Here is a 21,745-nt window from a genome sequence, read left to right as displayed (position 1 = left end):
CAGGTATAACGCTATTAAGTTATACTATATTATATTATAGTAGAAGTATACTTCTAAATACTTACTTAGCTTTACTATATATAGCTATATATATACTTATTTAGAAACTTATTAATTATAACTAAAGCTAATACTATAAGTTTTATATAGTTTTAAAGAGCTACTATAAAGTTTTAGAAAGTTACTATAAAGCTTAATATTAAAATAAAAGTATAGTTTTATTAGAGATAACTATAGTTAATAGTAAGTAACTAAAGTTTTAAACTATAGAATTTAAATTCTAAAAAGTATTTAAATATAGACTTAAATATTCTTGTTTTTTCCAACTTCTATATTCTAATATTTTATTTTTAATATATAGTAAGTTCTTATATAAAACTATATTATAAATATAGAGTAACTAGTTATAGAGAGCTCTATAGTTAGCTTAATAATAATAATAATAATAATAATAATTATAAATAATACGCTAATAGCTACTTATTAATATAGTAAAAATTATATTAAGCTTAGTATAGACTACTTTAGAAGTAGTTTTAAGTACTAAGTATAAACTATTATATAGTTAGTTAGCTTATTTAAGTTAAGCTTAAAAGAGCTTAGAAGTAAGTTAAGTAAAAAACTATTTATCTTTAAAGTTCTTTTTATTAGTACTCTTTTTATATAAGCTAAGATAAATATAAGTTAAGAAAATAAAAGCTTTACTTATAATTAGAATATAAGAGTAAAGTAATTATATAATATAGTTATAGCTTACAGCTTAAAAATTAATAAGTAAAATAAATACTTCTAGAATATCTTTAATAGTTTATTTAGTAGCTAGCTAGACTTTATTTATACTATTATTTAAGTTTTAGAATAAGTATAATAAGAAATAGTTATAAATATATAGTAGATACTAATAAAGTAGTAGATAATTAATTTAGTAACTTAAATAGCTTAAGGGATAACTATAAAGAAATTTAATAGACGTATAACTAATATAGTTACTTTAAATAATAGAAATACTACTAAGCTATAAGTATTTATAGCTACTTAGTAGTAATTATAATTATAATTATAATTATAATAGTACTTATACTTACTTTAGTAATAAAGTAATTACTATAATATATATAATACTGTTACTTAATCTAGTAGCTTATTATATAGGAGTAGAAGGTTAGTATTATAACGTTAGTAAAATAAGACATTTAAGTATATTTAAGCTTAACTACTTAAAATTTTCTTAATAACACTATAATATTATGCAATAACGCAATAACATAATAATATATAATATAGAAATACTATAGGCCCTATTCTTAAGGCCTAAGAGGGGAAGACGTTTCTTATATTAATTAGTAATAATATAATATAGTCTTATATAAAATTTTTATTATATAATATAATAAGCTTAAGCTCTTAGTACTATACTAAGTATTATTATTACTTTAAAAACTATAAAAGATAAGTATTATAAAGTTCTAATAGCTAAATACTTAATAAAAAATAAAGTACTTTAAAGATATATTATTTAAAGTTACTTATAATACTTATTAAGCTTAGTATTCTATTCTATTTTAATATCTTATATTTATTAAATATAGAAAATATAACTAATAAAGTATCTTAAATATAAAATACTAAAGCCTTTTTTATTTACTAGTCTTTTACTAAGTATCTATTAATAATTTTTAGAGTTTTTAGATCCTAGTATAGAAACTACTTTATAGTATTAAGCTATTATTAACTATAAAGATATAGTAGAGTACTTAATATAGCTAATATTATAGAATTTTATAACTAAACTGTACTATATTTATAAAAGTAGAAACTACTAAAAGCTAAATAGAAAGAGATAGATCTAATTACATATATCTACATACTATCTCTACGATTGTAATTCCGCTTCTATAAGGCTCTCTGCAACGCCTGGGTAGCTATATATTTGTAGACATTCTAATCCGGCCTTTTGCAGTATCCTTCGCCAATCCGATTCAGTTCTCTCATATACAGAGAGATGTGCTAACATCATCATGTCCATCGATGTGGCAGCAATAGTGGGCTTCTCTTCCGACAACACGATCTCGTTCAGCAACACCCGCGAGTACCCAGGCTTGAGTGCAGGTTTTAAGTTCTCGAGGATCTTGATTCCTTCCTCATCACTCCAATCATGTAGTATAGAATGGAGTGCATATGCCCTTGCGGCCTTGATTGGTTGCGGAGTGAAGAAATCGTGAGCCTTGCTGTCGAATGGCAATTTGTCCTTATCCTGGATACTAGCGATGACAGGTTCTAAGTCCTGGAGCACAGTCCTCCCAGGCTGTGCCTTGTACTGCGTCACGAACTGCTTGACATCATGTCCCCGGCCACCACCTACATCTACCAGCAACACTTCGTTGTTGGCAGGATTGAAGCCTTCGATCAGTCGGTCGGCCACTGGATAGAACCCTGGATCGAACCAGTTCGCCTTACCAGCCCGGTATGCTGACATGAAGTTACCGAATTCATCTAGATGGGGTGGGGTGGCCTCTAGCCATGGAAAGAATGGCAGCTGCGTTCCATGCGCCACTTGGAAAGGCCCATCCGTAGGCGAGGTCGGTGACTTGTATTCCGTCTTCTTAAAGTAGTCGGGAAAGCGATTGAATGACGGCCGTGCAACATCATAGCAGAAGTCGATACTTTTTTGGTAATTCTCTGCTGCAAGCCCATCGCTGAGGTTTGATCCGAGGAAACGGTCATTAGAGAAGGAGACAACCTTCATGGCGATAAGGTGACGCATGATCCGTCGTAGCAAAGTCGACTCAACGCCCGTTTTCCGTGCAAGATCATCAGCGCTGAGGCCAGCTTCGCCTGCATCCTTGAGATATTGGAAGAGCTTGACTTCAACGGCAATCTTGCAATGTGCAGATAATGCAGGCTTCGATACGATTAGCGCAATCGCCTCCATTCGGGGTTAGGCGACCAACCTCTGCCCAAAAACTTCTTTGTAGGAATTCACTGGGAATTTCGAGACTTGCTATGAGGTGTCTAGCAAGGTCGATTAAGTTCTCCCGTGAACCACTTTCGTTGCTTTCGAAAGCCTTGCCGGCCGACATGATGCGCTCGAGAATGATCGGAACTGATGTCGACATACTGCCTGCGTGTAGAATGATGAAGTCGATGTCTTTTGACCTTTATGGAAAAATCAAAGAGTCCAGACCCTTTATATAACAATCCCGTACGTACAGACCCCCTGGTAGAAGTCGTATGCCAGTGCGGCTGCTGTCGTCCTGTCGCGCCATGCGACGCTGCAGGTGTTCATGACTCGCACTATGTGTACGGCTTCCTCACTACCGCTTCAGTGACACAGCCGAGGGTACAAAAACGTTGTGTTGGCACATCAAAGCCACATCCACAAGGCGTCTTATGTCCAGCGCTGGCCGGCCCGAATAAGCGCGACTCTAAGTCAGAGATACCTACGTAGGTACTTGACGAGCTTACAGACAACTTGTTCAAATCATGGAGGGCCGCGCCTGTTACCATTCCATCCTTATCGCAATGTTGGATCGGCAAGGTTTGATCGGATCTGGATAGTTGGGTGACCTACATAGTATTTTTGTGGGGTGCGGGCTAGAGCGATGGCCCCAGGGACACGGCTTGGTCAAGGTTCCGCTACTGTATGAACATCCGAGAGAAGCCATGCACAGTACATAGCAACCTCTCTGGACACCATTATCCAGCACAATTGAGTAAAACCGAAGACATAGTTATAGCTTTGTTCATTTTGACAGAATGCTATCGTGAGTGAGGCGACCCTGCGGGTGGCATGGGGTATTGGGTAAATTTGCGCAGACGCAAACGGAGACATTCGTCCGAAGCAACTGTGCCACAATCTCACAGCATTCAGGATTCTCAAAGGATGAGACTAAACATCAATAAAGATTCTATGGATCATCCCTGTACTCTTCAACCAACGAAGTCAACAACTCTGCCGCTTCTTGGCTTGATGAAATAATGCAGGCCTTTCGATTTGAGGCACGATACATGGACACCGAATGAGCAGGTTCGTAATCCCTTTCCATGTTTCGTAATTTGTACCGTGGCCCTGGGAGTGATTGACCTCATCGTGTTGGTTTTCATCCCTTGACAAGAGTGCCATCCCAATATATATGCTCGCCTCGAGCTCTTCGTCGTATGTTCCTATAAATCGTCTGTCTGCATAGTGAAACTCAGCCGCGATTACCTTCCAATACTCACCAAAGTCTGAGTACTTTGTTTTCAGTTGCCTTGCCTTGCCTCCCTTTCCAATACGTAGAAGGCTCTGCAATGATGTCAGAGTCCGTGGATCCCACCGAGAACAGACAGACAGAGGTTCTGGTTGTAGCATGGGTCATGACTGGAGCTGCCGTTTTGACAGTGGGTATCAAGCTTTTTGCTCGAGTAAGGATAGTCCACGTCATTGGATGGGACGACTTCTTCATCTTTCTGTCACTGGTATGGAGTTGCTTCGCAACCTTTCCATCCAACAAGTCCAGATTCTCATAGTTCCAACAGATTTTCAGTGTCATCGCCTCATCGTTCGTACATTACGGAGTTCAATTGGGATTCGGCCAGCACACAGCAGTAGTGGCCGGAAAGCATGGCACCCAGCGACTGTTCCAGGGTGCTAAGGTTCAAATGCTCGGATATCGTAAGTTCGTCACAACGGTGGTTCTCTTCGAGCATTGTCTGAGCTGATATGTTTGCAGCTTTCAATATCGGTAGGTGACCTGCAACATATCATTACAGTTCCTCTCTCTAAGTAGCATGCGGTAGCTGCATTCAGTTTTCCAAACATATCTATCGCGATACTTGTTTGTCAAATTCTTCCCTTGAACCCACAGCGGACCATCGCCCTACATGCAATGGCGATCTTGCAGGTCATCTTCGCCATCATCACTATCGCCCTAGTGTTTGCACAATGTCAGCCAACTAGCAAGCTGTGGGAGAAAACCCTGCCAGGCTCATGCTGGAGTCCGGATATTGTCAACTACTTCTCTTACTGGCTTTGTGCATACACTACACTTACAGACATGGTTTTAGCAATTGTTCCATCACGCGCATTCTGGAATCTTCAGATGCCTCGTTTTACAAAGGCAGGACTGATTGCCATGATGAGCATGACCATGCTGTCCGCAGTCGTCACTATAGTGAAGGGAACATATCTACCACTTTTTACAGACACTACAGACCCATGTGAGTTCCTCAAGGGATGATGATAGGACAACACTAATCAATACGTAGTATGGAAACCCGTACCGCTCGTCCTGTGGGGCTTGTACGTCACATTCGTTCATCAAAACTGTGAAGCCTATGTACTAATTCTCTGGCAGGGTTGAACAAAACATCGTTATCATAGCTGCTTGCGTTCCCACTATGCGTCCTTTCTTTAATCGTGTTTGGAAACGCGGTCTCACATCGAGATCGGCCCCTCACTCAAGGTCCTTAGCTCTCGATCCCTTCTCGTCTGCAGCTGGAGAAAGGGAGCGATTGGGACGACAAAACAAATCAAACTCAGACCTTGCTCTTGTCGGCGCAGAAGTAGACATGCATACTCTCAACAAAGCGATAGATAAGGACGATGCAGCCAGTGGTGAAAGTCAGCGAGGAATTGTCCGAACAGTGGAAGTCAGAATGGATTGGAATGATAAGGGCATGTAGTAAGACATCATTAGTTGTAAGATGGTACCTTAAGTTTGCGCATTGTATGCACACCGCGTGCAGTTAGCATTTGCTAGAGCACTAGAGTGCTTATGTCTTGCTAAAGAGTTAAACTAAATACTAGCCCTTTGGAAAGGGCTAGGAATCGCGCCTCAATTTTTAGTTGCATGTAAGATGCGGGGTAACTAATCTGCAACGACGCGTATTTAATTGTGGAGATGTCCTCATGTTTCTGATGTAAGAGCACTTTGACAGGTTTTGCTCGCCCTTATCTTCCGTTCGTCACTCCCGCACTGGCTAGCTGTATCTGCAGATTGAGAGTCTGATGACATCGTGCCTCCAACCTTCCCAAATTGCAGGCACGCTGCAGTCTTACGGCTCTTGACACTGCGCTTTCATGGGGGCGGCGGGGCGTCGTGGCTTGCTAAGTCCGTCCGGCTGATGTGTAAGACAGCTGCATGTGAGACCAGCTGGATCTCGTCCACTAGGGATTGTAGCCCGGGCGAGAATCCAAGAAGACCATGGTATTCAGAAAGAAATGAGATGAGCTTCTGACGGAATACAATAAAGCTGGGCAACTGCTTCATCCGCCGGCTAAGTGACCTTGCCTGATCTCTGCTCAACCATCTCTTATCGACAATGAAGAACCTCTGGCTGGTAACCATACCTGCCGCCACGGTTGCTGTTAAAGCTTCGAACGATACGTTTTTACAATGTTTGGAGTCGGCTTGCGGTAACAACACCAACCTTTACTCCCTACCTGAAGACCCACTGTTCTTACAAGGGAACGTGACACCATACAATTTGGATTACGTCGATATTCCAGCTGCAATTATATCCCCAAAGACGCAACAGCAAGTATCGCAAGCTGTCAAGTGTGCGCATACAGCAGGAGTTGCAGTACAGGCGCGCAGTGGCGGCCATAGCTATGCGAACTATGGTAAGGCAAAGTCCACGAAGAAGACCCGTGGCAGTGGAGTTGCTAACAACTGCGTCACAATTAGGACTTGGAGGCTTCAACGGGTCCCTGGTAGTAGATATGAAGAATATGGGTGCTTTCAGTTACAATGAGACTGATCAGACGGCTACTTTTGGTCCAGTACGTCGCCTCCGAACATCAAACAGACTAGAAGACCCTGCGTTATTTCCTCAGCTGACTTGAACAACTTGTGTAGGGGAACCTTCTTGGAAACCTCTCGCAGAAGCTCCAACCCCTCGGGCGGGCTACAGCATACGGTGAAGTGGACGTCATCGGCTCAGGTGGACACATGACCATTGGCGGTCTCGGAACACTCAGTCGACAACTGGGACTGGCAACTGATCAGATTGTATCAGCGCAGTGCGTGGTCGCAAACGGTTCCATTGTGACAGCCAGCGCAAGCACGAACCCTGACCTGTTCTTCGCTATCCGAGGCGCTGGTTTCTCTTTCGCTATTATTACAGAGTTCACCATGAAGACTGCACCCGCGCCATCTGAGATTACCCAGTATGCGTATAAGATCACGGCCAGGGATACGACCTCTTTCACAAGCACATTCCAAGGTTGGCAAAGCCTCGTCTCGCAGCCCAATCTCAGCCGCCTGTTTTCCAGCACTGTCACTCTCAGCCAAGGCTCGATGATCATCAATGGGATCTTCTACGGGCCGCGATCTGAGTTCGATGCGCTAGGCACCAATTCTATCATGCCTACCAATAGCTCAGCCGTATCTGGGCAGAGCACCGTTGTCACGGTGCCATTCGTGGGCCTCGGCGATCCCACTCTTACAGCCACTGGCAGCTTCCCACTGCACTTTTACGCCAAGAGTGTCAAGACGACGAACAAGACACTGATGTCGAACGAAACCATTCAAATGATGTTTTCGTACATCAATGCGACAGAGAAAGGATCACCCGTGTGGCTCGTCATCTGGGATCTCGAAGGCGGCGCTATATCCGATGTTTCTCAGACGGCTACCGCATACTGGCACCGCGATGCGCTCTATTTCATGCAGAGCTACATCGTCAGTCTTACTGAACCCGTCAGCGATGTCTCCAAGAGCTTCTTGGCCGGCCTCAGCCTCCTGGTGCAGAGCGAGACGGGCGCAGATCAGAGTGCGTATCCAGGTTATGTCGACCCTGAGCTTGGGGAACCACAGCGGTCTTACTGGGGCTGCAACATGCCTCGTTTACAGACGGTCAAGGCGGCGCTCGATCCTGATAACGTCTTTCGCAATCCTCAGACTGTGTCGACTACCTATAATGCCTCAATGTGTCCGACTCAACAGTCTCCTCCACCGACTTCGGGCTCCGTGGCACCAGCGTATATGGGACAGTATACCCTGTTGTCTATAGTTGTGTTAGTGGTAGTTTTCTACTTGTGAACTTGAGCGATCTTTCAAATTCGGCTGGATATCCCGCACACAGTACTAGCAATGAGAAGTAGAGCTAGCACTCTAGTTCTTATGTGCGATAGTTGTCCTGAACATTGAGTATCCTTCCCATGAGCTTTTACACGTCCTAGGTCTGGCGTCGGCGCCGACATGTCTGCATGCGGCCGTCATCAAGGCTCTTTGTTTCAACATTGAATGCAAAGGCTTGAGGATGAAACGGGCGTAACCAATACCCGTTGTTGTGTTGCAGTATCGGCTTCTCTAGCCGTGGAGGGGTTCCACATAGTCTTGACGCGCTAAGGCAATCAAGCAGAAGCGATTTCCCGCCGTGCGCGGCTTAGCTGTATCAAGGCTGCACGCCAGCAGGCTTAACGCGTATCGACCAATGACAAGCTCAGACGATCGACGCGACACAGGCGCACGTCTCGGCTGGGACCCACTGCGCCTGTCCTCTTCCAATATCATGATGTACCTCGTTGCCGTTCGTGCCTTGCTACTGGGGCCGCTTAGGGAAGGCTGGATGGACTTGCGGCAAGCAGGCATGATGGTGCTTGCCCGATACGTGATGGAGATTAGAAGGATTGATAGCTTGGTTCGGAAGTCTGTTTGTGTCGATGGGTATTTCTCTTCTTCCTTCCCTCAACCGATCCACCCTCGCTGCGCTTTCTTTCTCCACGGCTCAGGCCTTCACTCGTTACTCACCGGCTCCGTCGCCGTTTGCTCTGTGCTTCTGGCGAGCTAGTGCATCTGCTCAACATCTGCGCAAAGCTATCGCGACCTGTTTTCTCCCGCAACCACACTCGAGGATCCAGCGGCCAAACCCATCACCTGTCGCAGTACTACAAGATGGTTCAGTTCCTATCGCTGAGCCTACTGGCAGGCTTGAGTGCTGTCGCGTCGGCTATTCCTACTATTGAGGTCAAGGGCTCCAAGTTCTTCACCAGCGAGGGCAATCAATTCTTCGTCAAGGGTACGAACGCCAGCTCGTGAAACCAAAACAGCTACTGATAAAAGCCGGCAGGTATCGCCTACCAACTGGTACCCGACGATCCCCTCATCGACGCGACGCAATGTGGTCTCGACTCTGCCCTCATGAAGACCATCGGCGCCAACTCGATCCGTGTCTACCATGTGGATCCTGATGCGGATCACACCGATTGCATGAAGACATTTGCTGACGCTGGAAGTACGTACACCGCACATATGAGATCAAGGCTGTGTCCATTAGGTTGTACTGGGGGCAGTGTATGCCTCTGGGGTACAGTTCGCTTCTAGCTACAACCTAGACATGATGAGCTTTTTAGACTCCATTGGCGCAAAGCAAGAGCTTTGTGGACACACGTCCTCCAAGGTGCATAAGGCTAACTCGTATTTGATAGTCTACATCTGGGTTGACCTGGACACGTTCGATACCCAAGTCGAGCAGAACACTCCTCGCTGGGAGACCGATCAACGCGACGCCTTTGCCAAGGTCATGGATGAGTTCCACCAGTACGACAACGTGGCTGGCTTTTTCATTGGCAACGAGGCTATTACCACTGCCAATGGCTCTGTTACCGCCCCTTACATCAAGGCCGCTGCCCGAGACATGAAGGCTTATCGCGATGAGAAGGGTTACCGCAATATCCCTATTGGGTACTCAGCTGCCGACATCGCATCTCTCCGACCTATGCTTCAGAACTATCTGGCCTGTGGTAGCAATGCGTCTGAGCGCCTAGACTTTTTCAGCCTGAATGCTTACTCTTGGTGTGGACAGAGTACGTACCAACAATCGGGTTATGACCAGCTGGAGAAGAACTCCGAGGATTTGCACATCCCAATCTTCATGTCGGAGACGGGTTGCAACACAGTGAGGCCCCGCGATTTCAAGGATCAGGAGGCGTTATTTGGGGAAATGTCCGATGTTTGGTCTGGAAGCATCATCTACGAATGGATCGAGGAGCAAAACGACTATGGACTCATCAGCTATGGCCCTCACGTCGACCCAGCCAGCCCTTCTGCGCCGCCGGATGGCTTCCCTCGCTCGGGTACGTTCTGTGTAGCGCACTCTACGCATGCATCTAGACTAATGACTTCCTCAGGAAAGCCTACTCCAGTCGAACCTGACTTCCCCAACCTCTCTGCGGTGTGGGCAACACTCAACCCAACGGGCGTGAAGGCTTCAGAATACAACCCAACAAACTCGCCTGTCGCATGCCCAGACTACACTGCATCGGTCTGGGAGGTTGTTCCTACATCGCCACTTCCTACGCTGGGTCAGAAGCATGACTTCAACGGAACCCCTACATCTGCGGGCTCCAGCGCAACAGCGACTGGAGGTTCCGGTGCGCAAGCGTCTGGCTCATCTGGATCTGGTGGAGCAGAAACCTCCGGACCTGCCTCCACTGGTGCTGCTGTGGACAGCCTAGCCAAGGAGCTCAAGGGCATGGGTGCTCTGTTCGCGGGTGTAGTTGCCATCTTCGCCTTGCTTTGAGTGCGTCACATATGACATCTAGAGGCATCTCCCCTGCGACTTGAACGTGGACAATTCTTTTGGTGAGGCATACGCGAGATACACGATAGCAAGTTTCGTTGTACATATCTTGAACCATAGATTTTTGGCATGACATTGTACGTATGATACGGGATTATGGATTGACGAAAAATGATTTTCAGTTGTACACGTTTCAAGAATATTAGTTGCAATCATCGCAGTGTGTTCCAGTTCAGTACCAATCCATCAAGCACCGCACATGGCTCACGCATGGATGAGACAACCCTAAACTTTGGCAGGCTCAAGTATAATCATATCAACAGTGGGGACAGGTGATCGTAGTAGTCATGGTGCAAGGTTCGCATTGAAGGACTGGGCGCCAATTAAGTACAACCCGATCGCCAGCACAGGGCTTTCCCCCATACCTCAAAGAAGCATGGATATCTTTCCCTCGTAAGCGCGTAGCATTGATCATATCCATCAAGACGACCCTCTCCACTGAAAGCATGGTATTCTTGAGTTTTTGTCAAATGGTCTTATTTTTTTCCTTTTCCTTTCCCTACTCCTACGCCGACATGCCAGTGGTTGTCAAAGACAGGGTATGTAAGAGAAGAATTGACGAAGATGCTCAAGATGATATCTACCACTGGGTAGTGGTAGCAGGGGCAGCAGTCTCAGCACCCCAGCCCTCGTTGCCAGTCTGAGCCTCGCCAGACGCAGCCCAGTCGGCGGTGTCAGCGTCCCAGCTGGTGCCGGGGGCAGCGGCGGCCTGGGCAGTGAAAGCACCAGCAGATGCGCCGGAGACCTCCCACTCGCTAGTGAAGCCATCAGCGACGGCACCAGGGCCAACCTCGTCGGCACCAGGGACCTTAGCCTCCTCAACACCAGCGCTGTCCTTGTTCTCCTCAGCCTCGGGGTCGCGGTAGAAGTACAAGTCAGTCATGACGTCCCACTCGGTCTCGCGGTTGGCGAGGGTGCCGCGGAGGCGGAGGACCTCACGGGCAAGCATCCACCAGATCAAACCGATGGCGTGGCGACCCTTGTTGTTGGTGGGGATGGCAACATCGACGTACTCGGTAGGTGAGTCTCCGTCACAGAGGGCCTGTCACATGTTAGTCCGCCTGCTTCAGCCGCTGGTTCCACGCGTTTTCATGCTTACAATGACGGGGATGTTGACGTAGGAAGCCTCCTTGATGGCCTGGGCGTCGGTGCGGGGGTCGGTGACGATAACCAGGCGGGGCTCCCTGAAGGAACGGGTGATGTAGTTGGTGAAGTTACCGGGGGTGAAACGACCAGCGATGGCGGTGGCACCGGTGTGCGATGCGAACTTGAGGACGGCACGCTGTCCGTAGGGACGAGCAGAGATGACACAGACTACACGGTGTCAGCCAAATTCCATTTTCGCACATGGTCGCATCTTTCAAGATTGTCGGTCTCGAATTGCGCGAGCAAACGTACTGTCGGCCGGGTTGTCAATGGCGACGATGATGCGCGCGGCAAGGACAATCTTCTCCCAGGTCTTGCCAATGTTCAAGACGTTGACACCGTCGGGCCTGGTCTTCCACAGGTATGGCTCCATGTGAACCTGGAGGTTCTTGCTGCCGAGATGGCACTGAGCAGCCAGGAGCATCTCAATGTCCTGCTGGGTGGGGTTGAAGATGGCGGGAAGGTTGGAAGGAGCCATTTTGACGGTTTGGCGCTGTACAAGCTGGTTGGTATAGAGAAGTTGTCGTGTTGCGTGCGAGGGAACTTTTGGTGGAGGGACTTGGACGATGCGAATATCCTGTGGGAACGGCTAGTCCCCAACGGGCTTCGCGTCACAGTGCCGCCGGCATCGGCGAAACCAGTCGCCGGTGATGGATCCGCAAAAGATTCGAGGGTGATGGCAGCGAGTGTGTAGCCAGCAATGCCGCCGCGAATACCAGCTTTGTCGTGCCTGCGGGCGCCGACATGTACGTACGATAGAACATTTTCCAGTGCCTCGTACTGACATGGCCCTCCAGCCTCATCCGTGTCATACCAACTCACCCTGCCCATTCGAACTTTCGCCTCCACATCGCGAGTTCACGCCGAATCAATTGAGCGACAGAAGAAGCGCCTGGCCAATGACCCATACATAGTCGCCCAGCGGAACAGAAAGAAGGCTGCCAACCTCACGCGCCGCGCTGAGCTCGAACAAGGCCGGGTTGCCAGTCTTGGAGACCCTGTCCGTGGCGTTTCCACACCATTCGTGCAGTCGTTCGATACTGGAAAGCCGATTGAACATGAACAAGGCAAAGACGTACCAAAGGACCAGAAGCACCTCAACTATGCTTTCGATCCCGAAACCGTTTACCAGCAGCTCCAGAAGAGCCAAGAATTAGCTGTGCCGCTGAGTGACGTTGAAGAGCACACCACACCTGCATCTACCCGATGGGGCAGTGACATATATGGTGGAAGGATAACGAAAATTGAAAAATCGGCTGAGGAGATTGAAGAGCAAAACAAGAAGGATCATGCCCGAGCTGCTGAGGCCATCGCCCGCATTACGGCCCTTGAAAACGGGTCGAGCAAAGATCGTATGCGGGTGAACATCTCACGTTGTATCGAGACATTTGGACGCCACAAGACCGACAAAATATTTCCACCCAAGGCCCCATCGCTGAGTCGGTCTGGTGCCGATGAAACGCGCGTTGTCCGCCCAGAGACGAACAAAGCAGCAGCCGCAAAGCGAGTCGGACCCGATACAGGCTCTTCCGAAGTCCAAATTGCCATCTTGACCGCCAAGATCAAAACCCTGGCAGATTTCTTACAGTCAAGAGGAAAGGGCGACAAGCACAACAAGCGAAACCTGCGGCTACTGGTGCACAGGAGGCAGAAGTTGTTACAGTATCTGAGAAGGAAGGAAAGAGGTGGCCCGAGGTGGCAGCATTGCATTGAAACGCTTGGGTTGACTGAGGGCACCTGGAGAGGCGAGATATCCTTGTGAGAGCATGATGATGAGTGCAGTGTACTTGTGGATAAACCTTGTAGAACAACTTTCGACTCTGTGTGAACATAGCATGCCTGTCTATCACAGCGTTCACGTCCACATTTTGCTGGCATGGACGCCATCGCACAAATGTCTTGTGACTTGTCGAAGCGCCTTTTGCAGTGACCCACGAACAGGTGAGATGGATCGAATTATTCCATCGTTTGTTTAACGGCATCCCCACTAGCCTATCTTAGGCAAGCTTAGTCCTGCATTCTTTCATTCGGCTCATGGCTAGCAAGGGCGTTTTTACGCGAAGGATGTTAGTAAAGGGCGTAATCACACCGAACCCATCATTGCAAGTCATTATCTACCTATCGACATATCTCCCACTCAAGGTCTGCCAAGTTGTTCAGTTCAAAGAACTTTGCAATCACTACTTCACCACAAGCTAAATTACGTATACTTGAACCCCTCGAGACGTCCTTCCTACCATAACCAGAATAGTTAAAAGCATGTCGACAAGGCCCCCGCCTCGGGCTGACCCATGGTCTAGTCAGCGGCTGCACTACCGTGCTATACGCCCAAGTGACATATCAGTCTTCCACGCCATAAGCGCTGATCACTCTGGTTTCGCAAACAGTAACTTCAACAATATCAAACTACCTAGTACTTCCGATTCGGAATCGTTCATGAAAGGGCTGCTCGACGACTGCCTCCTGGGTGCCATCATCTGGCTGCCCCACACAACGGAAACGAACCTCATGAACGAGGAGGAACGATCACAAGACTTTGCGCAACGAAGGAAGAATGGAGAAGTGGTCGACGAACAGCTTGGTACTGCCGTTGGCGAGCTCCACATGCATGCGCTGCCAATGCACAAACAACATCACCGGAACACCGAGATTGGACTTGATATCCTACCGCCATACCAAGGCAAAGGTTATGGTTCTGAAGCCATCAATTGGGCACTTAATTATGCATTCAAACGTGCAGGTCTGCACCGAGTCAAAGTCCGAGCCTTCACCTACAACGAAGGTGCTGTACGGTTGTATGAGAAGTTGGGATTTGTGCTTGAAGGGAGAGAGAGAGAGAGCGTGTGGTACGAGGGACAGTGGTGGGATGTGGTAATCTTTGTTATGCTAGAGAGAGAATGGCAGAGACTCAGTAGCGGATAGTGAACAAAAGCTACTTATGCACAGAACTATAGCTGTGATCCATGATTAGACGATAATGGCTGGGGGTTAAACTAGTTGCCGATAGTCTATATGGATCTTCCCGTCCGCTCAGGACATACCGTACTGCAACCCCTCCATATCTGTAGCTCTGATGACCATCGTAGCGTTATTGGCCCTTCTCTCCGCAGCGTCATAAAGCGCCTGTATATCTTGCTTCCACATTGTCTCGTTCATGCGGATAATCTTCCTGTCGTAAGTCATCATTCCGTTGACTTCCCCCTCCACGTCTGTGGTCTGTGTCCAAACGCCTCCTGAGCATGCGAATAGATCAATTTGCTCGCGCAGTTGCACTAGTAAGTCGTGACAACGATAGTTCCACCATCCGGTCCCATTGGTGAGTTCGTATGCAGTTTGGCTACTCAGCTCTTTGTACCAGGCGTGGTCAAAGTTATTTTCCACAAGTTGGGTTCCAATGCCACCGAACTCGCCTTGAAGGCCAATGCGCGAGCTATCGTAGGCAGAATCATAGCCGCTACCTTGGTTAGACCAGAATGGCGTTCCGCATTGGGGTGTGGAGTAATGGTGATTATCGTCAAAGTCACCTGCTCTGTGGTCGGTCCAGCCGCTGACAGCATTGACTAGACGAGTAGGATCAATCTTCCGGACCATATCCGTCAAATTGAACTCGGGCCACGGGGGGCCATCAGTAGCTTGGCCCCATTCTTCGTTGTAGATTGTCCAAGCAAATATACTAGGGTACGACTTCAACTGCTCGACCATCAAGCCCAGCTCCCGGTCAAACTCTGCTTGCGCGGCTTCGCCTGCTAAGCGCTTGCTGCCACATGCACCGTCTGGCAAGTCTGGTCGCAGCGAAGGCATGTCTTGAATGACCAACATTCCCATCTCGTCGCAAGCTCTGTAGAAGAGCGCCGGTTCTACTTTGATATGTTTACGTACCATGTTGTAGCCGACATTTTTCAGTACCTTGAGATCGTACACCATGGCTTCTACGCTTGGAGGTGTGTAAATTCCGTCTGGCCAGTAGCCTTGATCCAGAGTGCCAAAGGGAAAAATGAATTGTCCGTTTAGAAGCGGGCGCTGGACACCGTTGATGGCACCTCGGGAAACAGTCCTAAATCCAGTGTAGCTCTGGACAGTATCACTACCCATCTTAACCGTGATGTTATACAAGACCGGGCTGTTTGGAGTCCATAGCTCCGGTGAGTTAACAGTGAACGTAAATGAGGATCCACTTGTACCCGTCGCTGTCGCCTTAGCGTCATTAGAGTTCAGTTCATGAACCGTGATCTCGTATGCAGTGCTCGTAGAGTTGGCGCTACTATGCACAAATACATTCACTTCGTCATGTTAGCCATGGCATATGTGAAAACATGCTTTGCATTTACCATTGCCGTTCATGTCTCCTGTCAGATCGAGTTTGGAGATGTGCTCTTTCGGTGTTGATTCAAGCCAGACGGTTTGCCAGATGCCTAGATATACGTGTCCGAAGTCAGTGTATGTCCCACGTGCAGTTCGTACGGTGATAATTCTCACCACTGCAAGGCGTATACCAGATCATTCCGCCTCGGTTCAAGGTTTGCTTTCCGATTGGTATCTGAACATCATCCACATCTGTCGGATCAAAGGAATATACCAGTCTGCATTATCATCAGCTTTGTTCTCAACCCCTGAGCGGGTAAACTCACAGCTCATTCGTCCCGTTCATGTTCAAATACGGTGTCACATCTACACTAAACTCAAAGTATCCACCTCTATGGAAACCAGCTTTCTGGCTATTGACAAAGATGGTGGCTTCATAATCAACAGCGCCAAAGTTCAGAATGACACTGTTGTCACTGGGCCAAGACGTGGGCACTTCGAACATGGTCTGGTACCAACTCCACATGCGACCCTTACCTGTCACACCTTGGCAGCGTCAGTACCGTGTCCAGTAAGAATCCTGAGCGGACTGACCTGAAAGAGCACTCTCGAGACAGAAGGGGACTAGAACAGGACTTTCAAGTGTCTGTCCAAACGGAGGCGATGCGTCTGATCCATTGGTGGTATTTCTGTAACCCCAAACACCATTGAGGTTTTTCCAGTCAGGCCGTTGGAGGCGTGGTCGTGGGTATTCAGGCCATGGATTGGTTCCCACTATATCTGTCCAGTCTGTCTTCAAAGGGGTGTATCCGACCTTGTATTCCGTGCCATTGCTTTGACGTGAATAGATCTTTTTGTCGGTATGAGCGGTAGAGGCCAATGCTAAGAAGCTCGCGAGTATACCAAAATTAAGTTGCATATTGGCAGGACCGGTCACCAGGTGCGCATCCGGGTTGCGTTGAAGAATCGTCAAGATTGACAAGATGATGACGCCTTTTAAGCTTTCCAGCAACGAGGTGACTAATAGCTGCATAGTTCAATGGTACCTAGGTACCTGTGATGGCTGCGTAGCTGCATATCGATAATCTTGGCTCTGGGGATAGCGGCGGGATGATCCTGGTGGCTGTACACCTTGGACGATCACTGCAGTATTGGCATAGCTCGGCGCAGGTTTGCACATGCCAAAATAGTCGCGTGGCTGGACCGGCTGATCAGATACATGACTCCTGGCAAGTAGTTACAGTATGTCCAAGAGTTACTGCATGAGCATGTTGGCTCGAACACAGCAAGGCTGATAGTGCGAAACCACGACATGATTTTAGAGCAACGCAGTAGATGCATACCGGGTTGCATGTCTACCTGCCGGATGTCAGATGCAGAGGAAGTACTGATCAGCTGCGATCTGCGTCTTGGCTGTCAGACCGATGGATTCCCCGCACCATTCGGATCAAATGGGGCCGGATTGTGATTTCGAACCACTCAACAACGACCAGAAGTCAAGTGCAATATCCAGGCTACGCACTACAATGTGTCGAAAAGTGTGAGTATAAGAATCTTTGGGTTTTCAAGTGGACGTCTGCAAAACCGACTGACGTATGCCGAGCTTCTAGCATTGTTGTGTTAATGCTGAGACCTGCGCAAGTGACCTCAATATACTAGCGATGGACTATTCCATAAGGAGTGCAACAGGATCAGGGTTGAGCAGCATGGCCTGGGGTTGGGGTCGGGGTCACTAACAGTGCAGCCTTGAGTTCAGAGTAGATGCAACTAAGCGGGATACCGGGAGGCCCCGCTTCGGCAACTTTGGCTGATCAGAGTCAACCCGTGATGGTTTTGTGTGTGCAAAGCCGATGCTCAAAAGATCACTCGGAGAGACAGTATCTCAGCGTTTTCGTTGTTGGTGTGGATTAAGCATTCTTGCGCTATAGTGTAGTAAGGGTAGAAAGTACGCGTGTGGAACATGGGGTATGCACACGTCCGCGGAAGCACGACAATCCCTGCATCATAGCTCACCAAAGCCTTGTGTTTTCAGCAGCCACGATCCACGTGCATACCCCTCCTTCGCACAACAGCATTGTTTTCCTCGACGATTGCCTTCTTGATCCTGCTTTTCGGGTCACCTTGCGGTCCTGGGGTGAGTACTGCCACGTGCAGCCCAGGCTTGCCAATGTGTAGAACCCCGCAATCTCGCAAAGCACGTAGGGGGCCTAGCTATCTCAAGCTACCGATCATGCAATCGAGTGTTGAAGGGGATGCCTTCCTGAGCCTGATGCTGAGGCCAGACTTCTATCGAATCTCACGGCAACAGCATAAATGGCTTAGACCACGACTTTCCCCTTGATGAAGTCGGCCTCAGGGGGCTAGAAGGGCGGGCAAACGATGGAGATGCAGGGGAACGTGGCGATATAGGCGAAGTGGGAGAGCCTGGAGGCATGAGCGCTTCTCTAGGCGGCTCATAAGATTTGCCAACGTGGCCAGGGGCGATTATGGGCTCTAACGTCTTTATCGAAGAGCTGTCGTCTTCCTCAATCCCATGTAAGGTGGTTCGGTCGGAATAAGAGTTCAGTATCGAGCTCACCCGGGTCGTGCTTGAGCGAATTGTATCCGTGTCCGAGGTACTTGAGCTCATCGAACTCATTGTCGACATCGTCATTAGCGATGCCCTGTCCGAACCGGAGTACGAAGACGTTGCAACGCCAACATCATGCTTGTGGGCGCCACAGTGGATATCAGGAATAGACGTATAGTTGAAAAGAATATCGAATATCTTGTCGCGAACGTCGCGCGCAGCAGGACGTCCTGTGGGCGCTCTGCTAATCATGCTTCGGATGATCTGCAAGATGTGAGGTACTGCACGGAATGCGTCATCGTCATGCTCGAACGAGGCCTTTTCTAGCAGATTTATCCAAGTCTCGACCTTGTCAAGATTGACATGATACGATGAGTCCGTCCGGGAATTCTTGCCGCCAGTGTTGGTCCTTTGTTTCGATGTGCGGTGCTTTACGAAATCGTGCGGTTTCTTCTTGAGCATGAACGTAATGATTTCCAAGAACACGCAACCAAGAGAGAAAATATCTGCCGTCTCGGATTCGTGTACTCGCGATCGTTTCTTTGGCATTGGCTTCTGTTTTGACTTCTTGAATCCGAAGTTAAATCCGGAGAAATCGGTTGTAGGAGCCTTGGTAAGCTTCTGACGTTGTGAGCCACTACTGCTCGATGATCCAGACGAGCTCTTGCTCATTATTGATGCATGTCGAGTACTCGGGACGACGGGTGACGGTGCAGGTCCATTTGGGTCGAACGGCCCTGCGCTGTTGTTTGCCTCCGGTGCGCTGTATATGTAGGCATCCATGGCATCGGGCTTTTTATCCTTTTGAAACATTTCTAGACTACCAATGTCGCTGAAGGCTATAGCGTTTTGTTCGTCAACAAGGATATTGGAAGGTCGAATAGCAGAATGGCAGAACCCGTTCTGATGCAGTGTTGCAATGGCATCCGCCAGACAATGCATCCAATTGAGCACTAGCCATCTTCGATCGGGCTTCGGTAGTTTTTGATATTGGGTGGGATTACGGTGGTCGATGAATGTGCGAAGTGTATGGTGGCCTACGAAGTTGGTGACAATGTAGCCAACCCCTTTAGCGGTATACGAGGCCCAGATTGGCGCAAAGTGCTCATGCTCGACCATTCTAGCGCTCTCAACGTCCATCATGAAATCCTGCTCGAAAGCGTCCGGCATCTCTGCATCACCTAGCGCAAATCTTCTACGAACGAAGATGTCCTTGGGCTTTTTCGGGAGATGCATGCGCGACCAAGCTTGCAAGCTTACTGCCACAGGTAGCGACATGACATTTTCGACTGGAATCTCCTCATTAGGCGCATAGTCTATGTGTATGCCTTCTCGTAATTCTCTCAACAAGAACGTGAACTGGGTGTGATAGAAGCGAACATTGGCGTGATTATCGCGTCGGTTTGAGAGCGAAAGTTGTTCGATGTCGTCCATTTCGAGAGGTAGATCATCGTCGTCCCACGATCTGTCGACGACGGCGAAAATTCGATCCGCTTCGCCAATTTCTACCAATATCAGAAATAGTCGTCGCGCCTTCTCCAGTATCCATTCGATGTAGGTATCGTCGCTCAAGTCGCCGAAGCCTACAGACTGGGTGAGACGTTCCCTTTCTTTTGGCTGCAACCTCGAGGTCACATATTCGTGATTGACTTTCTCGTTGATTCGCTCTTCGGTCCACCATATCTGCTGGAGGGCGTGTTGCGGGGTGACCAGGCTGTGCCCCGCGTATCCGTAAATCAGTGCGTTAAGCGCAACGGTTTGATCGTTCACGACATTCGTTAACGTCCTGGCGCTCATCTTGTCGAGTGGTGGGACTAGGTAAAGCTCTTATGTTGCCGAATCGTGTGTGTTGGTACAAGACATGAGTCGCGCGACCAGTAGTGAGCTGATGATCATCTCCAGTGATGTCAGTGGGAATAAGATTGGATGACGCGGACTGACGCGGAAGAATGGCTTTCAGGCTTCAGCCTTCAGCAAGTAAGACGATACTGTTGTTAGGCGTCAGCGGGGCCAGAAACATCGGCTTTTGATTGTGGTACAGAATTTGATCCGCCTCTCGGAACGCTTCTAGTTGTGGCAAGCGGCATGGCGACGAATACATGGCTTCGGGTCGCCGCCCAGAAGCCAATCACCAGGAGCATAGCAATAGAAGGCGCATGCTCCAGCGCCGTTGGCATAGGGCGAGGTAGGGCCTTTTGCCTCGAAAGGTCTGCGTGGCCCCGAAAGCGGCCGCCATGTGCAATGTGACCAGGGTGTTTCCAGGCGGGAGGTTGATAAGACATGGTGCAACAAGCGAATTACAGACGCAGGGAGACGGATGCTAAACTAGCATGCCAGTGACTTTTGCGGAGGGCCGTTCCTGGAGCGGGGCGGCATCGCGTCTAGCAATGAGCGGTGCCGGGCTTTCTGCACGCCAACCATACCCAAGGGCGGCTAATACGTGACACTCTGTGATGGGTTTCTCATCTGGTCTTGTCCAAGCATTTTACGAGGGGTAAGAGACGTCGCAAGAATCAAGGGGTGGGCATGCTCCACTTCAGGCCTATCGCATATCGCACTCTTGCGGAAGCTGATCGTGCTGACAGAGGAAGGATCAGCACCTAGATGCGGCTCCATTTTGCATCACCCGATGCTCATGGCGCGATACCGCCTGCATTTGCTATCATGCAGTGGTATCATGCAGGTGACAGACGGCGACTGGAGATAGGACACAGCCGGTTGGGTACTCACAACCGAGGCTACACAAACTACCAACTCAACAGGTAAGATGAGAAAATGCAGTTGCTAGATGAAGGCAGATTGCGGCATAGCATTAGCTATGAAGGCTGTGCGGCAGCATCTCGGCTGGATGGTAACACCACCCATCATAGCTGGGTGGCTAGCAAGCGAAAACGGCGCAATGACTCGCGACCACGCGACTGAGGCCTCAGCTGGGGCAGCCTAGACGCAACCAGGCGGCAGTACGGAACAAGGCACAGCAGAGCGCGGCATCACACAAACAGCTGTCGGTCGCCATCCTCTAGAATATTGACATAGTTCCAGCATTGACTATCCTTTCGAGACGAAGTAGTCGAAACTGCTTAAGGGGGGCCGTCACTTGAGTTGGCAAGGCCGCTCGAGATGGTGGCAGGCTGCGCACACGAAGACCCAATTCACTTTCAG

General features: G+C 48.5%; 8 protein-coding genes across 8 annotated transcripts; 4 read left to right on the top strand and 4 right to left on the bottom strand.

The window, feature by feature from the left end:
• Positions 1–1,873: 1,873 nt before the first annotated feature.
• On the bottom strand, positions 1,874–3,116 carry GT037_006096 (putative O-methyltransferase; the record flags this gene model as incomplete). Its single annotated transcript, XM_038931143.1, has 2 exons — positions 1,874–2,902; positions 2,952–3,116. The coding sequence occupies 2 exons, from the start codon at positions 3,114–3,116 to the stop codon at positions 1,874–1,876; spliced, it is 1,194 nt and encodes a 397-aa protein (XP_038786832.1).
• Positions 3,117–4,290: 1,174 nt separating this feature from the next.
• GT037_006095 (fad-binding domain-containing protein) lies at positions 4,291–8,024 on the top strand (the record flags this gene model as incomplete). The annotated part of the gene is made up of 9 exons (XM_038931142.1): positions 4,291–4,458; positions 4,519–4,654; positions 4,713–4,724; positions 4,780–5,199; positions 5,248–5,281; positions 5,337–5,663; positions 6,579–6,604; positions 6,669–6,763; positions 6,840–8,024. 9 exons carry the CDS (start codon positions 4,291–4,293, stop codon positions 8,022–8,024), a joined length of 2,403 nt encoding a protein of 800 aa, XP_038786831.1.
• An 855-nt stretch (positions 8,025–8,879) lies between these two features.
• On the top strand, positions 8,880–10,506 carry GT037_006094 (glycoside hydrolase family 72 protein; the record flags this gene model as incomplete). Its single annotated transcript, XM_038931141.1, has 4 exons — positions 8,880–9,003; positions 9,055–9,219; positions 9,413–10,060; positions 10,115–10,506. The coding sequence occupies 4 exons, from the start codon at positions 8,880–8,882 to the stop codon at positions 10,504–10,506; spliced, it is 1,329 nt and encodes a 442-aa protein (XP_038786830.1).
• A 640-nt stretch (positions 10,507–11,146) lies between these two features.
• On the bottom strand, positions 11,147–12,190 carry GT037_006093 (40s ribosomal protein s0; the record flags this gene model as incomplete). Its single annotated transcript, XM_038931140.1, has 3 exons — positions 11,147–11,608; positions 11,666–11,880; positions 11,965–12,190. 3 exons carry the CDS (start codon positions 12,188–12,190, stop codon positions 11,147–11,149), a joined length of 903 nt encoding a protein of 300 aa, XP_038786829.1.
• Positions 12,191–12,412: 222 nt separating this feature from the next.
• Positions 12,413–13,474, top strand: GT037_006092 (uncharacterized protein; the record flags this gene model as incomplete). The annotated part of the gene is made up of 2 exons (XM_038931139.1): positions 12,413–12,458; positions 12,510–13,474. The coding sequence occupies 2 exons, from the start codon at positions 12,413–12,415 to the stop codon at positions 13,472–13,474; spliced, it is 1,011 nt and encodes a 336-aa protein (XP_038786828.1).
• Positions 13,475–13,971: 497 nt separating this feature from the next.
• GT037_006091 (acyl-n-acyltransferase) lies at positions 13,972–14,637 on the top strand (the record flags this gene model as incomplete). The annotated part of the gene is made up of 2 exons (XM_038931138.1): positions 13,972–14,583; positions 14,635–14,637. The coding sequence occupies 2 exons, from the start codon at positions 13,972–13,974 to the stop codon at positions 14,635–14,637; spliced, it is 615 nt and encodes a 204-aa protein (XP_038786827.1).
• Positions 14,638–14,742: 105 nt separating this feature from the next.
• Positions 14,743–16,933, bottom strand: GT037_006090 (glycoside hydrolase family 2 protein; the record flags this gene model as incomplete). The annotated part of the gene is made up of 5 exons (XM_038931137.1): positions 14,743–15,992; positions 16,041–16,124; positions 16,189–16,292; positions 16,341–16,560; positions 16,609–16,933. The coding sequence occupies 5 exons, from the start codon at positions 16,931–16,933 to the stop codon at positions 14,743–14,745; spliced, it is 1,983 nt and encodes a 660-aa protein (XP_038786826.1).
• A 1,606-nt stretch (positions 16,934–18,539) lies between these two features.
• Positions 18,540–20,380, bottom strand: GT037_006089 (kinase domain-containing protein; the record flags this gene model as incomplete). Its single annotated transcript, XM_038931136.1, has 2 exons — positions 18,540–18,677; positions 18,716–20,380. The coding sequence occupies 2 exons, from the start codon at positions 20,378–20,380 to the stop codon at positions 18,540–18,542; spliced, it is 1,803 nt and encodes a 600-aa protein (XP_038786825.1).
• Between the last annotated feature and the right edge of the window lie 1,365 nt (positions 20,381–21,745).

The sequence above is a fragment of the Alternaria burnsii genome (genome assembly GCF_013036055.1).
Source record: "Alternaria burnsii strain CBS107.38 chromosome Unknown 732, whole genome shotgun sequence".
Lineage (NCBI taxonomy): Eukaryota > Fungi > Ascomycota > Dothideomycetes > Pleosporales > Pleosporaceae > Alternaria > Alternaria burnsii.
Note: the sequence above shows the minus strand (reverse complement) of the source record. Positions and strands in the feature narration are given on the sequence as shown.